Raw genomic sequence first — 19,004 nt, 5'->3', positions numbered from 1 at the left:
CTAAAGTAGATCACACCCTACTTAGAAATTGCTTCTGAGTTCTCCTGCATCTATGGTTTCCAGTTCCGTACCTTTACTGAAAGTTATGGTTTGTAATATAGTAAATATGGATTTATTTTTCTGATTTGAACAAGAATGAGCAATAGTATTGGATCACATATAAGGGTAAATGTGAGACTGGGTAATGACCCAGAAGGAAAGACAAGTTCCTCATTGGCCTTTGTAGGAGCTGCTCTAAGGAAAGCATACACAGGAGGATTTACCTGCATTTCAAAGTATAAGTTGGGTTTTTTAAAAACTTCTCTGCTATTTTCTCTAAAGAAATCTATGAATTGTAGAGCACTGGAAGCCCACAGCCCTGATTCAGCCTGAAGACTTACTCTGACCCATAGTTTTGTTTGTTTTATTTTGTTTTAACTTTTTATTGAAGTATAAATGCATACAGGAAAGTGCACAAATCACTGTACAATTTGATAAATTTAACAGTGAACACACCCATGAAATCAGCTTCCAGATCAAGAAAAAGAAAAATTACCAGCACCTCTCCTAGCCAGGGTAACCACTATCTAGCTGTCTAACACCATAGCTTAGTTTTATGTATTTTTGAACTCTTTCCTAACTGGCTTTTTTTTCACTCAGCATTATGTTGTGAGATTCACCCACAATGTTGTGTGAAGTTGTAGTTGGTTCCTTCTCATTGCTGTGTAGAAACTGTGACTGTGGGGCCGGCTCCGTGGCTTAGCGGTTAAGTGCGCGCGCTCTGATGCTGGCGGCCCGGGTTCGGATCCCAGGCACGCCCCAAGGCACCACTTCTCCGTCCAACCCGAGGCCGAGTCCCACGTACAACAACTAGAAGGATGTGAACCTATGACATACAACTATCTACTGGGGCTTTGGGGGGAAAAATGAATAAATAAAATCTTTAAAAAAAAAAAAAAAAAGAAACTGTGACTGTGCCACAGGTGATCCATTCTAATGATGGGCAATTGGGTAGTTTCCAGTTTGGGGCTATTATAAATAATGCCTCTGAACATTCTTGTACATGTATTTTGATGAACATATACAGGTATATGCATTTATGCCTACAGAGAGTTTCAAGCAACTGGACAGTTCACATGAAAAATTCAAGATACAGTTTCTCTTTAAAAACAAAAAACCAAAAACCCAGAAGATCTGACCACACTGGGTCCACATTTCCTCATAGCCATACTTGACTGGAACTGAGGCCTGTCTTAGGTGGGGCATGGCTTCTTCACGGACCCTGTCACTCCCCATTATAAACCTAGACTTACTTATTTTGGTAATTTAATTTTTTGATTCAATAATTTCATAGGACACTCTTCCCTCAGATAACTGCGAAGCTTATTTCCTCACTTCCTTCAAGTCTCTGTTCTTGTGTTACCTTATCACAGAGGACTTCCCTGACCACCTACCCTATAAGAAACGGCAACTTCCCCCTGCACTGTGCTTCCTTTTTTCCTTTACCCTGCTTTATTTCTCTCCGTTTTACTTATCATCTGACAGACATTTACTTTTTCTCCCCCAACTAGAATGGAAGCTCCATGAGAGCAAGGACTTCCTGTCTTTTAGTCACTGCTGTTTCTACAGTCCCTGGAACAGTGCCTGGCATGTGGTAGAAGCTTGATAGATATTTGATGCATGAAGAATAATAACAATAATAGCCAATACTTATTGAAGGGTAACTATGTACCAAGCATTGTTCTAAGCGCTTTACATGTGTTAATCCATTTGATCCTCACAATAATCCTATGTGGTGGATAGCATTATTTACTTCATTTTATAATGAGGAAACTAACATTTATTTGCTACTTTAAACAACAGATACATTTGAAGCATTGTATACCAATCAAATTTATTAAACTATCTTTAAATGTACTAGAGAAGTTTAATACCTAAAAGGAACTCTTTAAAAAATCATTTTACAATGATGGTATTTTATTTGATAATATGTTTAGTCGCTACTTAAGTTGTTTTGTTTACATTCAACTTTAGTATATTAAAATTTTCAATTGTAGGACTGGGCCTAGATCGAGATGCCACTTAGTTGGGATTTCAGAGATCTGGGGCAGTGGTAGTTGATCAGATTTTGCTATCTGTGATGGGCAGCAAGTCTTCACCATCTCTCAAGAGTACTGGAGAAGGAGTACTGGAGGGAGGGAAAGTCCACTTATCTGATGAAGAATTTTACAACCCAGATCATCTGTCTGTCACAAGAAGTGCTGATTTATCACTTTGTTAATGACCCTGTTTGAGATGATGCTGATGTCAGGGTCCGTGGTTAGAACTCCTTCATTTCTTTGCTAAGCTCCTACTGTGCAGAGCCCAACCCCATGTGCCAGCTGTTACACAAGGCACCTACTCCATAGAACACTGGTAGTATTGTAAAGTCTTTGCCAACTGAGCAAAAAGCAAATATTCCTCGCTCCAGGAACAAAAAATGGAACTACTATGCCTCAGAAATGCTAAGATAACACTTCCATTGACTGAGACATTCTGGTTAGCCTTTCTGAGCAAATTGAACACAGTCTCTCATATTCTTGCCTTGTTTAAGTTCTCTGTAGTTACTACCCAAGGACCAAAAGGGAAGGATTTATCTGTAAAACATTGTCACAAATAGCTTAGACACACATTCATTGGTTTAACTATTTTTTCTTGGCACAGACTTAAAATCGAACCAGTCCTTCCAAGGGCTCCCTGGCTTCATTTCCCCTTGGCACTATCTCCAGAAATCTGGTTTGCCCTCCTTTTTTCTCTCTCGCCTACTGTCTTAGATTGAGACTGTAAGCTGTTCCCTAGCACAATGTTACTCGGACTTTTAGATCCCATGTATTAATAAAAGAGAAAAAAAAAAGTCTGAGGAACCAACACGGGGTTCCCAACATTATGTTTTACCACATAAGGATTTTTTTGTGTGTGAGGAAGATCATCCCTGAGCTAACATCTGTGCCAATCCTCCTCTTTTTTTTTTTTTTTTTTGCTGAGGAACATGGGCCCTGGGCTAACATCCGTGCCCATCTTCCTCTACTTTATATGAGACGCTGCCACAGCATGGCTTGACCAGTGGTGCATTGGTGTGCAGCCAGGGTCTGAACCTGTGAACCCTGGGCCGTGGAAGTGGAGCGCGTGCACTTAACCGCTATGCGGCCAGGCCGGCCCCAATAAGGATATATTTTTTTAAATGGCCAACTCTTTTTTTTTTTTTTTTTGTGAGATCAGCCCTGTGTTAACATCTGCCAATCCTCCTCTTTTTTTGCTGAGGAAGACTGGCCCTGGGCTAACATCTGTGCCCATCTTCCTCCACTTTATATGGGATGCTGCCACAGCATGGCTTGCCGAGCAGTGTGTCGGTGTGCGCCCGGGATCTGAACTGGCCAACACCAGGCCGCCACAGCGGAGCACGCGCACTTAACCACTTGCGCCACAGGGCCGGCCCCATAAATGGCCAACTCTTATTGGCATCATTTGAAAAGAAAGAGTATTTTTATATCAAAAAGATAGGAGAGAAATAATCTCCGAATAAAGAACAATCCTTTACATTGAATAAGTTTAGCTTTATAAAAAACTCATTACAGTATCATTACCTTTCTCATTCCCTAGAGGACTGGTGAAAATTTCTGCTCTCACTTCTAGACTCTGAGTTGAATCTTCAAGGCTCCTTTACTGCTGGCTCTTTCTTGGTTCTTGCTCTTTTCTGCCCTTGATGTCTCTAACAGCTTCCTTTGGATATACACAGCTGTGAATTTCTAGTGTCTTAAAGTCCCCTGGCCCAGCTGTAGGTCTTTTCTTGCTTTAGCCTCATTCTCACATTGATCTTTTCATACCTCCATTCAGCAATTCATAAAACACACCTGCACATTACAAAGCCAATCATAAACTTATCTAGGGATTTCCACAGTGCCTTTCCTTTAACATTCAATTAAGCTAGTTAAGTCTGTGCTTTTAACTTTTTAACCCAAATGTTGGCCCTACCAGGTTTTCATTAATAAAATGGGGATTGACATTACTAGGAGAATTTTGAAAATGAATGAGATAAATTAATTCAACATTTACTTAGCTTTGGATTATAAAGATTAATAATAAAATTGTTCTTTGTCCTATAAGCAGTCATATATTTATTGGAGAGGCAATATGTAAGCTAGGGGATTGTTCTTTTAACCTGGGGTCCATGGGATGGATGGGCTTGGGGAAGAGGCTGCTTAATGTGATGATTGGCAAAAATTTGTGTGTAGGTGCATTCTACTGAGGAGAAGGTTCATTACTCTCATTAGATTCTCAACTCCAGTCCAAAACTTCCAAAAGAAAAAGAAATATTGATGTAAACATAGTTGTAATACACTCAAATGTTACAGTAAGGAGATATGACCAATATTATGGGTGAACGAAGAATAGAGCACCTTCTTTCTCCTTGGAGGAACGCTTCATTGATCAGGGTCTTTTTTTATTTATTTATTTATTTATTTTTCCCCAAAGCCCCAGTAGATAGTTGTATGTCGTAGTTGCACATCCTTCTAGTTGCTGTATGTGGGACGCGGCCTCAGCATGGCCGGAGAAGCGGTGCGTTGGTGCGCGCCCGGGATCCGAACCCGGGCCGCCAGCAGTGGAGCGTGCGCACTTAACTGCTAAGCCACGGGGCCGGCCTCTTTTTTTTTTTAATTTAATTAATTTATTTCTTTTTCCCCGAAGCCCCAGTAGATAGCATTGATCAGAGTCTTGAAGGATAGATAGGAGTTGGGTGGGGGAGATGGCAAGGGCATTTGAGGCAGAAAGAACTGCATATGCAAAATCGTGGGTTCCAGAAAAAAATATGTATTTGGGAAAAAGTTCAGGAGCATGAGTACGCGGTGAGAAATATACAGGGCCAGAGAGTGGCAAGCTTCGTACACTGTGTGGACTATAGAGAGCCAGCAGAAATCTTTACAAACAGATTTTTACCCTGTCAGTTGTGTGAGGTATATAAACATTTCTCATGGGAGGTCTCTTCTATTACTAAGAAGGGTGACTTACTAAGGGGATGACTTGGGCAGTGAGGTCTACTGTTCCCAGAGGCTGGAAAAGTTTGAGAACCAGAGCTCCAGGACCCAGCCCAGCCCATGGCAAAATTCTGAAGAGTATGTAAAATCTGCTCTCCTTTCCCATTTCTTTTCTCTCTCCTATCCCTTCCTCCCCCTTCATATATCTAGAAAGATATTTTTGGTTTCTACCTTCCAGAGGTCTAAAACGGTGGAACTAGAAAGGACTTAGAAGTTATTTTGGTCCAACTTCCTTATTTTATAGTCTTGGAAATAGATTCTGAGTGAGGAAATGATTTACTCTTCATGTCTCCCCTTCTATCTCTGATTTGGTGTGGGGCCTTTTGCACTTCTCCTTTTCTTCTGAGGAAATCTCATGGATTCCTTTGGCTTCAACTAACATCCTTATACCAAAGACTCCAAGATTTGTATTCCCCAACCTATTTTTCTCTCTAAGCCCCAAACCCTTTAATTTTCTTTTTCTTTCTTTTTTTTTTTGGTGAGGAATATCAGCCCTGAGCTAACATCCATGCTAATCCTTCTCTTTTTGCTGAGGAAGACTGGCTCTGAGCTAACATCTATTGCCAATCCTCCTCCTTTTTTTCCCCAAAGCCCCAGTAGATAGTTGTATGTCATAGTTGCACATCCTTCTAGTTGCTGTATGTCGGATGTGGCCTCAGCATGGCTGGAGAAGTGGTGGTGCGTCAGTGCGCGCCCGGGATCTGAACCCGGGCCACCAGTAGCAGAGCGTGCGCACTTAACCGCTAAGCCACGGGGCCGGCCCTTAATTTTCTGTAGAAATTTCTCTCTGATATTTTATGTTCTCCTGAAACCCATCATGTCCAAAGGTAAATTTATGATCTTTCCCCACTCCTGGAAATTTCCTCCAGTGTTCCCCACCTTAGAAAATGGCACCTCATCCACCCAATTGCTCAACTCAAACCAAGTGTCATCCTTGATAGCTCCTTCTCCTTTAGTGTCCTCTTCCCAATCCAATCAATCACCAAGACCTCTTATTTTACCTCCTAAAAATCTCCATTTTTCCATTTCTCACTGTCTTCACTATCACTATATTACACCATTATCTTTTGCTTAGACTTACTGCAATACTCTTCTAACTCCTAATCTACTCTTTTCTCCCTAAATCTATTTTCTGCACTGCAACCAGAGTGAACTTCTTAAAACATAAACCTGGGAATGCTATGTTCCTATCAACACTTTACTAGCTGATCATCATTTGTAGCTAATGACTAAAGTCCCTATTTTTCTCCTTTCTGCCCAATTCTTCAGGCTTAACTGGTGCCACTCTGTCTCTCATTATGCACCAGTCATGCTGGCCTTCTTGCAGTGCCTCACCAGGGCCAAGCTCCTTCTCTGCTTGGGGCATTTGCACATATTATTCTCTCACTTCCCTTCCCTCCTTGTCTGGTCAATTTCTGATCATCCTTCAGGTTTTAGCTGAAGCCCACGACCTCAGGGAAAACTTCCTTGGCCCTCCTGACTAGGGTAGGTCCATCTATGTTTTCTCCTTGTACTTTGCACAACTGTACTTGAATAACTATTTGCTTACTGTTAGTTTTCCTGACTAGTCTATAAGCTTCAATGGGACGTGAACTCTTAAGACTTTCTCTCCAGCATATTGCCTGGCCCTCAATAAATACATGTTAAAAGAGGGATTGTATGCTTTATCCACCTAGTGGCAGAGCTGAAACTAGAATCCAAACCCATTTCCAGCATAGTATTCTTTTTTTTTGTTTTTTTTGTGAGGAAGATCAGCCCTGAGCTAACATCCGTGCTAATCCTCCTCTTTTTACTGAGGAAGACTGGCTCTGAGCTAACATCTATTGCCAATCCTCCTCCTTTTTTTTTTCCCCCAAAGCCCCAGTAGATAGTTGTATGTCATAGTTGCACATCCTTCTAGTTGCTGTATGTGGGATGCGGCCTCAGCATGGCCGGAGAAGCGGTGCGTCAGTGCGCGCCCGGGATCCGAACCCCGGCCGCCAGTAGCGGAGCGCGCGCACTTAACCGCTAAGCCACGGGGCCGGCCCCAGCATAGTATTCTTTTCTCAAACCATCTTATGTCCTCCCCATAAGATGATACCCCACTCCAGACTTTCACTCCCTCTTCCCTTCCAGTGATTAAATATATCAGTTTTGTGCGTTCTGTTCAGGAGCCGGTTAAAGCCCACCTGGTGAATTAATCAAAGTTTAGAAATTATCCTTTCCTAAGGATATTTGCATTTTAACTGGGAACTCCCAGAGGACAGAGAGTAATTCCAAAGGAACTCATAAAATTTCAGGCACTATTAAGATAATATTGGAAAGAGGGAATTTTCACTATCATCCTTTAATGGAGTTATATGAAAGGAACCTCAGTGTACCAAACTTGCTTTAATGTCTGTTTTTGTGTGTGTGTGTGTGAGGAAGATTAGCCCTGAGCTAACATCTGCCAATCCTCTTTTTTTGCTGAGGAAGACTGGCCCTGGGCTAACATCCGTGCCCACCTTCCTCCACTTTATATGGGACGCCGCCACAGCATGGCTTAACAGCTGGTGCGCGCCAGGGATCTGAACCGGCGAACCCCAGGCCACCCCAGCGGAGTGCGCGCACTTAACCGCTTGCGCCACTGGGCTGGCCCCTGTGTTTTTTGTTTTATGTTTTTTTAAAACTTATCTTCACAACAAACATGTAAGGTAGATATTATTATCCCCTTTATCAAATGAGGGAATCTCTGAAAGGTTCAATAATTTACCTAATGTTTCAAATCTGGTGAGGAGGCCGCTATTTAGTCCCTCCCCCTCTCAGGATATCACTCGTGGTCTAATCTTCTTTTTACCATACCATGCTGCTTTCAACGATAAGTGTAGGTAACTGCTTACAATTTATACATAAATCTGGGCCATGGGGTTAACTGGCTGAGTATTTTTTTTTTAAAAAAAAAAAGGACTACTAGGTTTCTTTTATTCCCTTGGTGGGATCTATGCTCTGAAATTTGACATTTTACTGTTTCGGCCAGCTGTCCATTACATTTGATGCCTGACCTTATTCATTGCAACCATAAATGTGATCATGGGCAGAAAAATGCTTTGAGCACTTTGAGCAAAATTATGATGCAAAATCCAAGATGCTCTGTTATTTATTTTACTACGGAGTCCACCAAAGTCTCGTATATCCAGGGAGTGGATGGTATCACGTTGACACTTAATAGTGCACTATTTATCTGCTTACTACTATTGGCAATAACAAAAGCTATCAGGAGTTGGGCTGTCTTAAGATCAAATATCCCTGCCTGAGTTGGGTTTGCCTCTGATTAGAAATGCTTTTGCCCATCCTTTGGATCTCCTCCGGATTCTGGTTCCTGAATACAGGATTTCTCTTGGGAGTTGGAGGGGCACTATTATGTTCCTCTTCGTCTCAGATAGACCTGGCTATTTAATAGCTTTGTGACTTGGGCACATTACTTAACCTGTTTTCCCAGTTGTAAAATGGAGAAACTGTCAGCTATTTTGAAGATGCTGAAAGCCTCTAATATATTTGAAAGCACCTAATAACAAAGCTTAGCTTACAGTAGGTATTCAAATAGCATTAAATTTCCTTCCTTCCCCAGATAAGGACATTCTCTCTTGAAGTCCATAGATTTATAGATTCTCAGGACTGAAAGTACATGTAAAATTTTGTGTAGATGTGTGAGGTGTGTTTTTCTTGGAAATAAAGTCCACAGTTTAACAGATTATCACGGAGGCCAGTGACTTCCCTAAGAAAGAATTGTAGATTCTCCTCCCTGCAATGCCAAAGGGTGAATCTCTTTTTCAGGGCACCAGATTTTTTGTGGATGTTTTTGTTCTCTGGGCACTCTTTTTGCAGTCTGCTAACAAAAGAGGATGATCAGGCCCCGGGGGGGGCGGGGTGTCTTTCTCGGGGCAAGAGCCACACGACGTTTCCCTAGGGGCTCTGTGACCCCTCTTTGGGTTCCCTCTCAGATGGGGGTGGGGTGCCATCTGCAGCTGGGAAGCAGGTTTATTTTAAGGTCTCTCAGGCTTCGCGAGTTGCTTCCTCACTGGAAAACCAGCTTTTATGGGTTTTCCCAAGCTAAAGCTACCCTCTCCAGCTGTTAGTCAAAACGTCGTGGGGCGACCCTGGGCGCCCCCACCCTCCTGGGCCCCAATCCGGAGGCTGTGGGGGCGGGGAGGCGGCGCACACCGCTTCCGCTCCTCCAGCCCAGCAGAGGGCGCTGCGGCCCCGCCTCTTCCTTCCCGGGGTGCTTCGCGCCGGGTCCCTTCCGCGTGGGTGAGTGAATGTGAGAGTCAGCGTCGCGCCGCGCGCGCCGTCCGCCTCCGCCGCTCGGCGCCCTTATTTCGGCTGCGAGGGGCGGGCACGCGCGTAAAGGCATAGAGACGGGCGTTGAGCTGTCGGGCTAGAGCGTCGCCGAGTCGGAGCCGGAGCCCGAGCCGCGCGCTGTGTCTCCGCTGCGTCCGCCGAGGCCCCCGAGTGTCAGGGACAAAAGCCGCCGCCGCGCCGCCTGCTCCCGCCGTCGGGGTTCATTCGCCGCCGCCGCAGCCCTGAGGAGAGTCCGCTGCCGTCGCCACCCGTGAGGATCCGAGAGCCATGTCGGCCAGCAGCCTCTTGGAGCAGGTACAGGCCCGGCCCGCATGCCTCGGCCATTGTGTGAGGCGAGAGGGAGCCCGACTAGGCCCGGGCCTGCCGCCCCCGGTCGGGCCGAGCCCAGGCGGCGCCTCTTGCGGGCCGGGTTTCGGGCCTCGCAGGCCGGCCGCACCTCGCGCCTCGCCCTCAGCCCGCTCTCCCCGGGCCTCGGAGCCCACCGGCCGCGCCGCGCTCCCTCCTCTCAGCGGGCCTCGTTTTCCTTCCTTGTTTCCTTCCCCTTCCTTGAAGCCTTGGTTTCCTCGCGGTGCCTCTGGCGCGTCCTCCGGGTTTTCTCCGCGGGCCCCGCCGGCCTAGCGCTTTCCCCGCCCCCATTTCCAGCCTCCCCCTCCACCACCATTCCTGACGCCTCCCCTCAGGCCTGCTCCTTTATTCCCCTCTCGGGCCCGGCTTTAATTCGTCTTTCCTTTTCCATTTCTTCTCGGACAACTTGCTGCTCGGCGACGTTTCCTTCGCCCGCAGAGACCAAAAGGTCAAGGAAACAAAGGTGAGCCTGCCCGGCCGGTGCCCCCGGGCCGGGAGGGGGACCCCGAGTAGTGGGGGCGGGGTCTCTGGGAAGCGCCCCGGGCAGAGGACGTTTCAGAAGCCGCTTAGTTCGCAGGTGCCTCACACTTAAGGATTTGACCCTTTCGGTGTGCTCTTGCAGCTGGCGAACAGCTTTGTAGCGAACAAGGAGTAATTCATTAAGGGTGGGGGTGGATTCGGTTTTGAAATGTCCCAGGTCCTTAGTTTCCTGTAGGTCTTAGAAGGCCTTTGTTTTTCATCCTCGTGGATCGCACTCTGGAAGTACTCACATGTGATGGGGGAGGGGAAGCGGGAGGGAATTGAAATCTAGAGGAGCCAATAAAATGACCTTTTTAGATCAACTTGTTCTGGGTGGAGGGAGACATTTTCACTGACGAATGTTGCTCAGCATTCGCTCTCATCTTTATCCTCTTGAAATTCAAACTTATTTGCTCTGTTTAGTAAGGTTTTTCTCTCGTTACAATGTATTTAATTAATTTGGGAGGGAGATTGTACAATAGAGACACCCCTAATTTGGATTTTTTTCCTTTAGTACAAAATGGATCTGTACATCAAAAGGATGGATTAAATGATGATGATTTTGAACCTTACTTGAGTCCGCAGGCAAGGCCCGTGAGTAGTTAACCATTTACATGCCTGATCAAAGGGTGTGGTATACTGTTATTCCTTCTCTGCCCTGTCAATAAATCTCATTTTCAGGGAGTGCCTTTCTTAATACCAGTCAATGTGTTGTAAAAACCGTTACTACAAATGTTAATAGACTTTTAAGATTTCTATTTCTATTGTCAGCAGACGTTGTATCCTGAGACTAATACTGATAACGTTTTACAGTGTAGTAGCAGTAACATATGTTTAATTCTTCCTCCTTATTGAAAATGTAACAGTGCAAAACTTAAGAATACTTCCCAGTTTTAGGTATTCTGAATTTTCACCACCCCCCCCCAACCCTTTTTCTTTTGGGAAAATTGGATTCATGTGTGATGTGAAAACTAATATAAAATCACCTGAACTTTGTTCAGTGCTGCAGAACTGGGTGTCTTCCTTTTCTCTGGTCACTAGTTAGTGGGTTCTTAGATTATCAGAACTGTTATGGAGTTAGGTACTGGTTTTTTGAGTTGAGCTGTATCTATGTCTATAGAGACCAACTTTGTAAACCTCTGGCTTCTCACTTAAGAGAGCTGTAGGACTTACAAAATGGAGTTAAAGGAAGATAAAATACTGTTTAGCACAAACTAAGATTGAGAATGTTTGAGATTTCTGCAATGTAATCTGTCTTCTAATGTGAAGATTAGTTGCATATAGGTTCATATATTAACATGACCTGTGCATGTAGAAACTTGTTTGATTCGGCAGTTCTTTCGTATTAATATCTTGGGTCCCAGAGACGTAGTCACCCAGTTGTAGCTAGTAAATATAACTCCCCAGACTAATAAACCAAAAGGAAAATTGACAGTAACTCATTCACAATACTTTAAAAGGTGAAGGAGCTTATGACACATTTATATAAATTTTGAACAGATGCTGTATGATATTTATAATAGTCTTGAATAAGTTGACATGATAGTGCATGCCCATATTTGGACCTAATCCTTACATAAAAATTTTTAGATTCTTTATGTAAAATTTTCTGCAGTGAAAGTATGGAAACCACTTAAGCAAGTGATTGGAGAAAAGTTTTCACAGAAGACAACCAGTTAATCAGGAAAAGTAGGGAAAAAAGTAGAGAAATGAACTATTAATAGGTTCCTGCTACTGAAATAGTTTGCTTACATAATCATTATAACAGGGAGAGTGGGAGCATTTGGAAACATAATTCTAGGTAGTTCTTGTGAAACATTGTGTAATTCAGATTTTTGAGCTCAGGGGCATGTGGGAACCTGCCAGTTCAGGAGTAGGCATTCAGCTATATACTGGCATAACCTGTGATATTAAGTGCATTTGTTTTTTATTTCTCAAGTAAGCTAAAGCTTAAATGTCTTAAAAATTTGGGGGGAAAATATAAATCTTGGTTGAATAGACGAATAACTTGAGAATCTTTGTTCGTTGTAGTTTATCGTCAAGAGTAATTCATCTACCTCTGAAATAATTTTTCGTTGCCTTATCTTGGAATAATCCCTTAGGCTTAATCCATTGATTATAGACTGAATTTATTATACATAATGGATTTGGGTCTGTTAAAATTTTAACACTATCTTCAAGAAATAGACTTCTCTTAAACTTGAGGGTATATGTGAAAAGACTTAGCTATTTTTTTTTTAAGGAAAATTTTAAATTGTCAGAGGAAAGCATTTTATCAAACCACGTCAGCTGAAATATTTAATCTTGAAAAGATGTGTTTTAGTGGCTAGGGAGAAGTACTATTGGCTTTGATAAAACAAACTTAAGGCCTAACATAGTTATGGTCATCCAAGTCTCTTAAGAACAAAATTCCCTATTGATTAGTCAACGGATTTTTGTATGCCATAACTATTTTGAAGTTAGGATTAAAATACTCTGTTTTGAGTTGAGCTCTGTCTACATCTATAGAGACCAGTTTTGTATACCTCTGGCTTCTTACTTAAGGGACTATTCTGTGTGCTGTAGGATTTATTAAAAAAAAAGTTGAAATACTGTTCAGCACAAACTAAAGATCAAGAATGATTGAGGTTTTTGCAGTGTAATCTGTCTTCTAGTTTGAAGACTAGTTGCATGTAAGTTTATATTTCTGGTTGTTATTCTTTAGGATGATATGGATCCTTTTTTAAAGATATAGATTGTATGGTGTCTTTGGTATTATACTCCTATTTTTAATGGAAAACTTAGGTGTGCATTTCAGCTTAATTTCATATGTGAAGCAGAACAGGTAGAAACATTTTTCTAGTTTTAAATCCTCTGGAAGCTATTGTGCATTTCCTTTCCAGGTTATAATTAAATAGTGGCATCTATTGATGTTCCCAGATGGTTTGGCAAGAGGCTAACACTGTAAACTAGATATAGTGAATCTTGCTTTTTGATTTATGGTTGAGGAATGGCTGCACAGATCTTGGGGATAGAACTTGAAACTTCCAGTTCTTTTCATTTTGTGTCTTATCTATTATAGTACGGTTTTAATAGGAAACTTTTGAAACTCCTCCGTTATGCCAAAATTCCCATTCCCTCAATCTGGAGATAGTCGTTTTAATAAAAGCCTCATCTCAACACTTCTATAGAGCAAGACTTACACTGTTGGTGAGATACTGAGTTTTCCCTTTCTGAATTGTAGTGCTAAAGTTAAGGCCCATATTCATTGTATACGAGTTTAACTTTAAACGTTTCAGTTATTAAGCCAAAATATCTTACAATATAAAAATATCAGTAAGTTCATGGGAAGAGACCATATGAAATGGTCTCTCTCTGTTTTTATGGTAATGGCTGAAATATTTGAATTGTGTGAATAATTGGGAGAGGAAATGTCCTGATTATTGTTTCCTTTATTTTTGTGTTTAGTTTTGATTTGCCTTTTTTTTTTTTCCCCCCACAGAATAATGCATATACTGCCATGTCAGATTCCTACTTACCCAGTTACTACAGTCCCTCCATCGGCTTCTCCTATTCTTTGGGTGAAGCTGCTTGGTCTACTGGGGGTGACACAGCCATGCCCTATCTAACTTCTTATGGACAGCTGAGCAACGGAGAGCCTCACTTCCTACCAGATGCTATGTTTGGACAACCAGGAGCCCTAGGTAGCACTCCATTTCTTGGTCAGCATGGTTTTAATTTCTTTCCCAGTGGGATTGACTTCTCAGCTTGGGGAAATAACAGTTCTCAGGGACAGTCTACTCAGAGCTCTGGATATAGTAGCAATTATGCTTATGCACCTAGCTCCTTAGGTGGAGCCATGATTGATGGACAGTCAGCTTTTGCCAGTGAGACCCTCAATAAGGCTCCTGGCATGAATACTTTAGACCAAGGGATGGCAGCACTGAAGTTGGGTAGCACAGAAGTTGCAAGCAATGTTCCAAAAGTTGTAGGCTCTGCTGTTGGTAGTGGGTCCATTACTAGTAACATCGTGGCTTCCAGTAGTCTGCCTCCAGCTACCATTGCTCCGCCAAAACCAGCATCTTGGGCTGATATTGCTAGCAAGCCTGCAAAACAGCAACCTAAGTTGAAGACCAAGAATGGCATTGCAGGGTCAAGTCTTCCACCACCCCCAATAAAGCATAACATGGATATTGGAACTTGGGATAACAAGGGTCCTGTGGCAAAAGCCCCCTCACAGGCTTTGGTTCAGAATATAGGTCAGCAGCCAACCCAGGGGTCTCCCCAGCCTGTAGGTCAGCAGGCTAACAATAGCCCACCAGTGGCTCAGGCGTCAGTAGGGCAACAGACACAGCCATTGCCCCCACCTCCACCACAGCCTGCCCAGCTCTCAGTACAGCAACAGGCAGCTCAGCCAACCCGCTGGGTAGCACCTCGGAACCGTGGCAGTGGGTTCGGTCATAATGGGGTGGATGGTAATGGAGTAGGACAGTCTCAGGCCGGATCTGGTTCTACTCCTTCAGAACCTCACCCAGTGTTGGAGAAGCTGCGGTCCATTAATAACTATAACCCCAAGGATTTTGACTGGAATCTGAAACATGGCCGAGTTTTCATCATTAAGAGCTACTCTGAGGACGATATCCACCGTTCCATTAAGTATAATATCTGGTGCAGCACAGAGCACGGTAACAAGAGACTGGATGCTGCTTATCGCTCCATGAACGGGAAAGGCCCCGTTTACTTACTTTTCAGTGTCAACGGCAGTGGACACTTCTGTGGTGTTGCAGAAATGAAATCTGCTGTGGACTACAACACATGTGCAGGTGTCTGGTCCCAGGACAAATGGAAGGGTCGTTTTGATGTCAGATGGATTTTTGTGAAGGACGTTCCCAATAGCCAACTGCGACACATTCGTCTAGAGAACAACGAGAATAAACCAGTGACCAACTCCAGGGACACTCAGGAAGTGCCTCTGGAAAAGGCTAAGCAGGTGTTGAAAATCATAGCCAGCTACAAGCATACCACTTCCATTTTTGATGACTTCTCACACTATGAGAAACGCCAAGAGGAAGAAGAAAGTGTTAAAAAGGTAACCAGCTTACCATTCTTAAGACTTAGATAAGGAGAAGAAACTAGAGAACGGGAGAGGTATTATACTGAACCATTAATAAAAGCTTTGTAAATAACACAGGTATCACTTAACAGTTCAAGCCTTTATGGAAGTATAGTTGGTCATAACTATTTGAACCTTAGTGTGAAGGAATGTGGGAACATTAATGGAGAACAGAAATGTGGGCCTAAAGCAGAAACAATGTAGGTGAAAAAGGAGTCTGAAAGAAATGCAGAGGGAATAATTGAAGTGATAGAATGGTGAAAATTAAAGTAGGAAAAGATTGAGGCTGTAAAATGGCAGAGAAAAACGTAAAAGTTTTGTTGCAATTAACTTTTGGCTTAACGGGTACTGTGGTTATTTTCAAGTTAGTGTGTCACCAAGCCCTGACATTGCTTTTTTAGCCTGCCTTCTGACAACTGGCAGTGTTAAGGGGATGTTTTTCAGAACTTTCTTCCTTACTGCTATCCTTCATAGTGTTCTGCTTAATTACTTTTTTCCAAACCTTTTTCCCATTAATGTTTATTATGTAAAACTTGGAAAACAAGATAATCAGGAAAAGCTGGCCTTTTGCTCTTAACATTTTGTTGTATTCCTAAGAGTCACTTTCTCTTGTTTCCTCTGTAACAATTGGGAATCTTGGTCAGAGTGATGGAGATTAGGTCCAAACTAAAGAGTTGAATTTATTTGAAAGAGTTAGTAATGCTTGGTCCTTGTGTATTGAGTGAATGTAATCTTTAGGACTGTAAGAGGATGATACAATACTGGGGCAGATCATGTATTATCTAGGACTTAGACATATTTAAATATTGGAAGTAGGTGAAAAGATTATGGGCAAGGAGAAAATTTTTTTAAAACATCTGTATATTAATGATTGAGAGAATCCTGAGTGGTCATCTTCAAATGTAAAGTAAAAAACAAAACCTAACAAGCTTATGTAAATATATTTTCCTTGAATTTGTCATGAATTCACAGGGATTTATATATTTGATTTAGGATCTGAGGCACTTGTTATGTCTCTATAAAAATTTTATTCCTTTGAGCAGTGGGAGGAGGGCTCTTTGGTTGAGTCTCCACCTCCATAACACAGAATCAGGTGCATAGTCGTCCAGCTAAAGCAGGATGGTTGCCATCTTATCTTCTAGTGTGTATAGATGAATAAGAAACGGAGGTATACATGTCAGTGTTGCTAAAAGTATTGGGGATGTGGAACCAGATTACTGAAAAGTTGGCTGTCAGAAAAAACTCTTTTTTAGTCCTTTAAATTCCCCTCTTCCCTAACAGTTTAACTTAAAATCTGCCGTAATCTTGTAAAAAAAAGATAGCTTACTGATTATTTTTACCAGACATCTGAAAGGCTCTAAAGATTTCTTCACAGGCATCTGTTTCTAGAGGAACAAGGAAGGAGGCCATGACCTTTTAGGCATCATGTAGTGGCATGGCAGATTATTAATGTGTGTGAGAGGCATTCAGGTGCTAGGTTTAACCACTTGAAACATGTATAATATCTGTCCCATATTATGAATTTGCTTGCTTTCATCTGCAAGGCTTTGTCCTATGTCTTGTGATTAAAAGCAGGAAGGCAAGGACAGGAATATTTTTAGGAATGCTTAGCGTAGATACTAAGATAAACTTGTATGTATTAGAACTAGTGGGGAAACTTGGGTTTAAAAATGAAGTAGTAAATTTGAGGACTGTTAATTTATGTAAACTTTTAATCAAGTGTGTATTTGTATTAAATTGACTTGAGTGGTTCATTGAATGATAATTGAACTTGATAAGTAGGTGTAAGATTTGTATATGAAAACATCACTAGCCTTGTGATGTTTTCATAGAGTGAGTGTGATAATCAAGATTTAGGGTCTTTGTTAAGCTAACTAATGGATCTTTCTTAAAACTATTCCATAAAGACTTTTGATGAATGAATATCCTAATTGTTCTGAGGCTGGTGAACAAACCACCAAAAACAAGAATAAAAAATAAAAGCTTCGATTATACTTGTGTCAGATTACTTTTTAGTTTACCTACTGTAAGAAGAGCTTGCTGGGGTTTCAGGAAGTTCCCTACGAATGCTTCTAGACCCAGTTACCATTTCAGTCAGTATCGCATTTCTCCTGTGTTGCCCACTATTATCCTAACATCCTTACGTAACTGACTATAAACTGTTCTTCCAGTCTTTTATTAGGCTTTAAGACAAAACAAGTTTCATGAGAATGGGACTGATAGCTCATTGAGGCAGTAGATTCCCTTAGGTGGGGTGTTTGTGTGCTTTTGTATTTATTGACAAGATGGCAAAAAATCTTCACGCCAAATATGGTAATACAATAAGTAGGGAAATAACTTAAACTTCATGCTGAAAATGTCATAGCTATTCTGAAGTTCTGTGTTTGGGCATGTGTCTTGGGAGAACACACTGAATCAGATCTGTAGCTGTTTTTGCCTAGTATTATTACTGACTTGTCCTGTCGCATGGTCTAATTCAGAATCATAGAACCTTCAAGCATTGGATCTATCTGGCTTGAAACTTCAGCAAATTTTAGTGACATGTTCAATATTTGGTTACTTTGTTGTATACTTCAGATACTGTTTTGTAACCTGCTGTCTGCATTTATTTAGAACCTTTCCCTAATGGTTAAATGTTCTTCTGTGACATCAGTTTTTATGGTTACATAGTATTCTATCATATATTTATTATAATTTACCAATCCTTAATTGTTGAATGTCAGCTTTATAATTTTTTCCAGCTTAAAATAACACTGCAGTGAACATACTTTGATATAAGTATTGATTGACATCTGTCCTTCGGTGTTATTGCTGGGTGAAAGGATGTATGCTTTTTGAAGGTCTTGGCTGTGCTGTATATTGCCTATGGGCTTTTTTTCCTTCTGAAAAATTTTTTGAGAGAATTACTGTCAGCTGTTATGCAGAAAACAGTGAGTTAACCTTTCCCTTTGTCTCTACTTTGGAATAGTCTGGCATAAAGGGAGAGTTACTCCCTGGATTATGTTTTTTATAAACCTGATAATAGTTGGTTTAATTTTTGTCTTATATTTCTAGCCTTTTAAATATAGGTAAAAATAAGAATAGAGAAGTAGAGGGAACTAAGGACTGTGTAATTCTCTTAAAGCCTAGCCCAGTGTTAGACTCAGTCAGGCACTTGGGTAGCTGATTTTTTGAATAACAGGAAAGCTAATGGGAGAGTAGGGCGAGAGATCTAGAGATGATGTGATTATAGGGACAATAGCTTAAGGTATATATTTTTAAAAATTTCATTGCTATTAAGTGAGAATAGCAGGATTTCTTAAATACCTCTAGAATTATTCTTATTTTCAAGCAGAAGATCTAAAAATAGTGACTTGGAGTGTGTTTGGATGTACTTAAAATTTGTGCTGTTTAAGAATTGAGATGAAGCTATTTATCTTTTCTTTGAACAACTTTACTGTGTGCTAGACACTACAGAGAAACCAGGATTGTATTGTCAGGGAGCCTTACGTTAGTGACAGGTAACAGTACAAAACAGAAAGTGTTTTCTCAAGGTATGCACAGGGTACCAGCTTGGAAGCTTGAAGATTGCCTAACCCAGCCTGGGGCATGGGTGGATTGGTCGTAGAAGAATCCTGGAAGAAGTGATCTCTGAGCTGAGCCTTGAAAGATGTATAGAAGATAGCCAGAGGTGTTTTGGG

The 19,004-nt window shown here is 41.8% G+C and overlaps 1 protein-coding gene across 2 annotated transcripts in view; it reads left to right on the top strand.

Annotated features, from left to right (window-relative positions):
• The first annotated feature begins 9,335 nt into the window (after window positions 1-9,335).
• YTHDF2 (YTH N6-methyladenosine RNA binding protein F2) overlaps window positions 9,336-19,004 on the top strand; it is a 28,562-nt gene continuing 18,893 nt past the window's right edge. Inside the window, exons 1-4 of one of the 2 annotated variants that reach the window (XM_087446434.1) lie at window positions 9,336-9,662; window positions 10,152-10,176; window positions 10,747-10,826; window positions 13,714-15,291. In XM_087446434.1, coding sequence (XP_087302560.1) covers window positions 9,636-9,662; window positions 10,152-10,176; window positions 10,747-10,826; window positions 13,714-15,291 — 1,710 coding nt within the window. In that variant the 5' untranslated portion in view covers window positions 9,336-9,635. Of the gene's footprint in view, window positions 9,663-10,151; window positions 10,177-10,746; window positions 10,827-13,713; window positions 15,301-19,004 lie in introns of both variants that reach the window. The other variant, XM_004425844.3, reaches the window with a different exon arrangement.

Source organism: Ceratotherium simum, chromosome 22, assembly GCF_057802395.1.
Source record: "Ceratotherium simum simum isolate JZ-2026a chromosome 22, ASM5780239v1, whole genome shotgun sequence".
Classification (NCBI taxonomy): domain Eukaryota; kingdom Metazoa; phylum Chordata; class Mammalia; order Perissodactyla; family Rhinocerotidae; genus Ceratotherium; species Ceratotherium simum.
The sequence above is the reverse complement of the archived record's forward strand: the minus strand, read 5'-3'. Positions and strand labels throughout refer to the sequence as shown.